Raw genomic sequence first — 7,529 nt, 5'->3', positions numbered from 1 at the left:
AGATAAATTCAACTCATGGCTATCCTCTTGGAAAGCTAGATTTCTTTCTTTTGCATCTAAATTACTCTCATCAAGGCAGTCTTGGGTAGTGTTACTACTTATTATCTGTCCATGTTCAAAGCACCAAGGAAGGTCATTCAGAAAATGGAACGCATAAGACGTGATTTTTATGGGTCTCTAAAGATCAAGTGAAGAAAATTTGCTAGATCGCTTGGGAGAAAATAACAAAGAACCGAGACAAGGGTGTCATTGGAGTTGGAAGCACTAGAGAAACAAATATTGCAATACTCAATAAATGGTGGTGGCGAATGAAGTCAGAAAAGGAGCTACTTTAGACCAAAGTCATCAACTCAATTCACAACCGAGGTAAGGCTCATAAGATGGTTCCGTTATGTAAATCCATCTCGGACCCGTGGCAATCAATTGTAGGTATTCAAAAGGATCTACAAACGAAGGGAATCGACATCCATTCCAAACTGAATGTTACACTCGGGAATGGGAAGCACACTCGGTTTTAGTTAGATAGTTGGTCAAACCAAGGCATTTTGTGTGATGTATAACCAGAGCTATACAACTTAACAAAACTGAAGCAAATTATGTTGGACAAACAATGGAATTTTGAAACATATCCATAGTAGTTTCAATGGAAGGAGCAACCAACCACAAACCTACACCTACAACAATTATCACACCTAAGTACACCTTTGCAACAGTATCAAATATCAGGTGTAGAAAACGAGTGGAGCTGGGCGGGAGGATAAGAAAACAAATTGAGCGTGGAGACTTAAAAGAAGCAAATGGGACATGGTCACACCTCACAAAACCAAACTCATCCTTCCATAGACTCATTCTGGAACAATTGGGTTCCAATAAAATTCCTACAAGAGTGGCATTGAAAAAAAGAGGGTTGAACGCTATGGAGGAAAAGTGTGTTTGGTGCGACACCGGTAAAGACGAGCCGAGTCACATTTTTGTAAACTATCAAATAGCAAATTAGTATGGTGTCATATAAAGTCATGGATCAAATTTCACAATCACGGTTCGACACAACACTTGAAAACAGTACTTCGACTGGGTTTCTATTGAGCTTGTTATATGCTTGTTTTATAGTTACCTTGGTTATTTGATTAGTAAATTGTCAAGAACATTTCTTTGATAGATTTGGTGCTTCTTAATCAAACACTTAGTATATTCTAAGTCCCTCTTGAGATTTACTTTCATGTTTATAGGTAATTACTCCATACAAATCACTACGTATTTCAAAGTTTAAACCAAAATATAATAACAGAAAAAGTGCTTTAAGTAGAATAAAAAAACAAGAGTAATTGTGCTTGATTTATTCAACTATAAGAAGCCCATTAGGCTACCCAAAAGAAATCCATATTCTAAAATCTTTATAATACGCGCTCAACACTTGGGGAGGTCACTTGGAGGCGGGATAACAGACTGAAGTGGCCCTTTTCCATTATCTACTACAAATGCCATTTTGAGTCCCCATGTTGTGTGAACTTCAAGATGACAATGCATAAACCAAACACCTGATAAAATCAAAATAATATAGACTTGTATAAGATTGACAATTGTATTCAAAAATAAAAATAGAAATCAGAAGATGATTTATCAAAACAGGATATAATAAAACAAGTGATTTTATACCTGGATTGTCCGCCCTGAATCTAATAGCAGTCCAACCACCTGTTGGGACACCAACAGTATTTCTTTCAACAGGATCAACAAGATTGAAGTTTTTTGGATCTTTATTTGGATTAAAGTTCCCTATGCCTCTTCCAACAACAAAAAAGTTGAACCCATGCAAATGTACCGGATGACTTTCAGGGGTGATCATTCCAGTGTCTTGCAAAACTAGTTGCACGGTCGAGTTATAAGGAAGTCGATATAGCTTCGTACCTTTGTTTGTTGCAAAGTTTTTTGGTTGTGTGCCTGTATAGTTATATGGTATTAACGGTGTACTAGGAAAATCATCTGTAAAGACGCCGCTTATATTGAAGTAATGCGCTTGTAAAAGGGCGGTTGTTGGCATGACAAATGTGATATTATTAATGTCTGCCACCACCCTACTACCGTTAACACAAGTTTTACAAGGATTGATTCCCAAACCAATTGTGAAAAACAAAGAATGGTCAATGGTTAATGGGACTTTGGCAGGATATGTTGCGGAGTTCAAGCTCCTAAGGGAGTTTATGAAATTGTTGGCCACTGGAGTTGAATTTTGAGGAGGCGGGGCGACGAGTTTGGTGATAGTGGAAGTTACAACACCAGAGTAACGAAGGGAGGCTGTGGCGGTCAAATTATCAACGGCAACTGGCACATCCATGAATGGGGAGACTGCCATTAGGTACTTTCCGACTTTTTGTGTGGTTGTTATAATGGCATTTGTTGTCTGACCCGGTGCAATAAGAATAGTATCGGTTGTGAATGGTTTGACATAGAGCGCGTCAACCTCAACCACTCTTAGTTTGTGGTTTGCAATTCTAAAGAAAAGCTCTTCATTGAGTGCAGCATTGACTATTCTTAACATGTATGTTTTCCCTTCATCCACTTGTAACTTGAACCCTCCTGATTTAGTGAATATAGTTTACAGTCAACTAAAAATATTTCATAAAAATATAAATTTAAAAGGCGAAATAAATTGTTAACCATTTGCTAAGCAATTTGTGATAGGTCCGGGATACCCATTGATGGTGTGGGCATCGGAAACGTTAGGGGCTTGTCCTAATTTTTGTGCTTGGTTAATTACAGCTTCAGTATCTGACTTCCACCATTCTCCTATATTTTACAAAGGTAAACAATATCACATCATGTTAATGTTTATATTTTATCCATTCAAGTGTTAATATTTTTTAGCATTACCTAGGACAACCACAACTTCTTTATTGGGTCTGGGAAAAGGATATGGGACTCCAGGTTTGGGCAAGATGACAATGGCACCATGAACCGTGGCTCTTAACCACAAGACGTGTGCATGCCACCAAAGTGTGCCTCGTTGACCTGTTAAAGTGAAGTTGTATAGATAGGTTCCTCCTGGTTGAATCGGGCATTGTGTTATGTATGCAGGACCATCAGCCCACCCGGTTCTTAGTTGTCGTACACCATGCCTGTTATTTTAATTACATATCAAGTAATTGTTATTAAACTTTAAACCTTCATGAGTTTTACTTAATATGAACAATAAGAAAGATGACAAGTTTTAATACTAACCAGTGAATGCTAACATTATATTTTACATGGTTGACAACTTTGACTGTCACGGTGTCATCCTCTCTAGCAACTATTGTGGGGCCTGGAAAACGGCCATTAACGGTTACTATCGGCTTACTTTTACATCGTCTTGTAGTATTGGTCATTACCACCTGAGAAAAACACATTATTATTAACTATGCTAAACAATATATATACACAATCATTATTAATTTTTTGAACTAATCTCATTAAAAGAAATACATACGTTAAATTTGTAATTGCGAATACGACACTCGATCATTGTTGGGAAAGCCAAGACCACCACTAATGCTATCACTTGCATCCATGTTGATGCCATCTCTCTTAGATAATTGCAAGTGCTGTGTTTTCTGTGGTGTGGCAAATGGAACACAAAGCTTATATATAGGAAAGATATGGGTATTTGCTCAAATGTCCTTATTAACCTGTTAGGTGGATACTTAGAAGATGGTAGACAGATAATAGAAATGGTATTTACTTTAGCTATGAATATGAATAATAATAATAATAAATTTGCTTTGGTTTCGGTTGATTTCTTCCTTAGGATCTACACCAAGTCGTTATGCATCAATTTTATCGTTATTTATATTAAGGAGTTTTTTTATTATATTTATATTTATATTGTATTGTAAGTTTATAATTTAAATAAAAGAACTGTCAAGAGACATTTTGTAATTACGTTTGGTCTGCAAGTTTTATTTATTTTAATTATGTCTTTACTTTTAATAAAATATAAATTAGAGGAAGGTTCAAATGAAATCTACTAGTTAACGTGAAAACTCGAAAACTAATTAAAAAAACCTAAAAAACATACCAAAAAATTTCTTTTTTTTTTGCATACCAATTTTCGCAATTTTAGGTATATAAAAAAATTTTCAAAAAAAAAAATATTTTTTTTGTAGTGCACATGTGTAATAGTACACATGTGTATGTGTACTACACGTGAATTATTACACATGTGCACTACAAAAAAGATTTTTTTTTTTTGAAAAAAAGGTTTTTTTATATACAAAAACTAGCGATTTTTAATAAAAAAATTGAAAAAAAAAATTGTGTGTTTTCTAGGCTTTCTTAGTTAGTTTTTGAGTTTTTTCGCGTTAAAAGTGGTTTTCATTTGAACCATCATCATATAAATTATACGAATAGAAATTTCAAATAGATATTATGAGTTGAAAAGGATCTGTATTTCAAAATTAGAATCTCTGTATTAACCTTATCTTGAATATCAGAAAGAGTAAATTACAAGTTTTGTCCTTTATGTTTACGACAAATTGCAGCGCTTCTTTTGGTCAAAAGTTTATAAACGGTGTCCTTAACCTTTCAAAATCTTGCACGTTTTGTACTTTAGGCCAAACCTGGTTAGAAATCTCAGTTAAAAACTGTCATGTGCAATGCACATGCGGGTAAAATGGTAATTTCCCTCTCAACTCTTTCATACTCAACACTCACTCCATCATCTTCCCCAAATTTCTACGGTTTAAATCGCCTGCAACTCCAATAACCAATTTCTAGGGTCTTCTTTTACCGAACTTCTTGACCTTCGAGCAGAAAGTGCCAGATTATTAGAATATTTCTTTCTGGAGTATGTTTCGGTAAAGGTGCTTTCTTCACCGCCAAATTACCATTATACCACTCAGACGTTATTTTGTCATCATTATTAGGTTCTAAAGAATCTGAGATTTTTGGGAATGAATCAACAGTAGGTGTGACAACCTCATCCCTTAACGCTGAGCTGGCGACACATTCCTCGGACTTGACCCCATTTGTTGAAGCAATTTGACCATTTATGTCGAAAAGTAAACAATATGTCATAGTGTAGGGGCTAAATGTATAAAATGGTGTTCTATATATACACCTTATTCTTTAATCCTAAAAAAACACAATACAATTTTCAATACAATTCAAACCTAAATCAGAGATTGCTCTCTATACCAAACATGGTATCAGATGAGTGTTTCTTATTCATGAAACCTTGCTCATCATCTACAGTTTATTCAAATCTAAACCAATCCTAGCCAATCCAACTCTAAACCAGAAAAAACCCAAAATCAAATAAAAAAAAATCGAACCTGCTGGAAACTCCGTAGGTAACTCCGCTGCCGCCGCATCCATTGTCGTCGACAGAGCATCACCGTTATCAAACTCATTGAAGGTAGTCTCAAGCATTGAAGAAGGTTCCAGATCTGAATTGAAGAAGACCGGTGACTCGTAGAGGGTTGTGACGGAAGCAAAGGTTTATCAAATATGTTTATCTTGCTCAGCCGCACACCACAAATGATGAACCCTAATTCTCCCAACAATTTCGCTGCCAGCAAACACGAATCCTAATTCTCCCAAGAATTTCGCTGCCAGCAAACCCCTAATTATTTTTTTTGAACTTTTTCGCTAATTTCAGGGAATTCCTGTGATCTCCGATTTTCTTAGTCGCCGCACCCACCATCTGTTTGAAAGTTCTTTGTGATAACCTTAAATATGCAGGATCAACCCTAGCCATTAGGAGTGTTGGGAATTATTATTGTTGGGCGAATTAAATCTTGAACGCGAGTTCAAGTTTACCGGCGTATTTGATAAATATGTCGGTAAGTTAACGTCTGTCTCGGACGTCGTTATTCTAACGGATTCTCGCTCCACCAGCATATTTGTTCCCAATGTAATTGATAAATCTTGAATGCGAGTTCAAGTGTCCAGCATATTTATTAAATACGCTGGTCTGCTGTCTTATTCGTACTGACAGCCTATTTACAAAAAAATCAAAAAAATGGAAATCAATCATGGAAAAAACAATTCATGGATATTCAATTCTGGTGCCACCGACACCATGACGTTTGAACCATTAGACATATGTTCAATGACCCAACCTCAAAAACTCAGATCCATACAGCAAACAACGGAACGATGCAAGTGAAAAGAGGAGGAGTAATTGAAATTTCACCAACTATGAAATTACCAAATTGTCTCTATGTTCCGTCATTATCACACAAATTGCTCTCAATTGGTCATATTACCAAAGAATTGAATTGCACGGTACTAATGCACCCTACTTTATGCATCCTACAGGATATCAGGACAGGTGTGATTATTGGACGTGGTACTGAGCGCCATGGATTGTACTACGTGGATGAAGTGGCTCAATAGGGTACTGTGATGTTGGCTCATGGAACTGAAAACTGGGAAGCCTGGCTATGGATAGACGTTTGGGACACCCATCCCATGGTTATTCGCACCTTTTGTTTAAAAAACTCTTCCCTTCAAATGGAAAAATAGATTGTGAAACCTGTCTTCGTGCTAAAAGCCATCGACAACCATTCAAACCTAGCAACACGAAAGTTGCTTCACCTTTTTCACTAATCCATTCTGATGTGTGGGGTCCTGCTCCTGTGATGGGGGGGGTGGGGCAGGGTCTTCGGTACTTTATACTATTCGTGGATGATTGCACTCGCATGACATGGGTATATTTTTTAAAAAACAAAGCCGAAGTTTACGAAAAATTTATCACGTTTTATGCTATGATTCAAACTCAATTCCGAACTCAAATCCAAATCCTTCGATCCGACAATGGGGGGGGATTTGTCAATACATCCATGAAACAATTCTTTAAAACCAAAGGATTAATTCATCAAACCTCTTGTTCTCATACCCCCGAACAAAACGGTGTTTCCGAACGAAAAAACCGTATCATTCTTGAAATGACTCGAGCCCTTTTATTCGAATCTCAGGTTCCTAAATCTTTCTGGTCGGAGGCAGTCGCAACCTCCGTGTATCTCTTGAATCAGCTTCCCACAAAAGCTCTTAAATTTAAGACCCCCTTAGATTGTATGTCTAAGTCTGCCAATATTCCTCATCCTCTTACACTTGAACCTCGAATCTTCAGGTGTACCGCATTTGTTCACATACCCAAAATCAACCGAAACAAGCTCGGCCCATGTGCTGAGAAATGTGTATTTGTCGGCTATGGGATCGATCAAATAGGTTACCGGTGTTATAATTTAAAAACTCAGCAAATGTTCACCACAATGAACGTTGACTTTCTTGAAACATAATATTTTTATGACACCCAACTCAGTGGTCAGGGGGAGAATGAGTGTATAGACACTCTGAGTTGGCTAACCCAATTTCCCTCATCTAAAGAGGTAACAACAGAAAATCATCACAGTACTGCGAGTCCTTCAAACACAGCCACACAATATGCGGAGCACAGTATCACTGAAGAAAGTCCATCCAACGTGATACCTGGGGAAGAAATACTGAGGACCCTGAGTTTTATAATCATGGGACAACATGGGAACACA

At 37.0% G+C, this 7,529-nt stretch overlaps 1 protein-coding gene across 1 annotated transcript; it reads right to left on the bottom strand.

Moving 5' to 3' along the window:
- Positions 1 to 1,277: 1,277 nt before the first annotated feature.
- On the bottom strand, positions 1,278 to 3,592 carry LOC110940081 (laccase-4). Its single transcript, XM_022181638.2, has 6 exons — positions 3,467 to 3,592; positions 3,220 to 3,371; positions 2,872 to 3,116; positions 2,659 to 2,787; positions 1,657 to 2,577; positions 1,278 to 1,538 (listed from the first exon to the last, which is right to left on the bottom strand). The coding sequence occupies exons 1-6, from the start codon at positions 3,557 to 3,559 to the stop codon at positions 1,408 to 1,410; spliced, it is 1,671 nt and encodes a 556-aa protein (XP_022037330.1). The 5' UTR covers positions 3,560 to 3,592; the 3' UTR covers positions 1,278 to 1,407.
- Positions 3,593 to 7,529: the final 3,937 nt, after the last annotated feature.

This window comes from Helianthus annuus, chromosome 5 (genome assembly GCF_002127325.2).
Source record: "Helianthus annuus cultivar XRQ/B chromosome 5, HanXRQr2.0-SUNRISE, whole genome shotgun sequence".
Classification (NCBI taxonomy): domain Eukaryota; kingdom Viridiplantae; phylum Streptophyta; class Magnoliopsida; order Asterales; family Asteraceae; genus Helianthus; species Helianthus annuus.
This window is presented reverse-complemented; position numbering and strand designations above follow the sequence as displayed.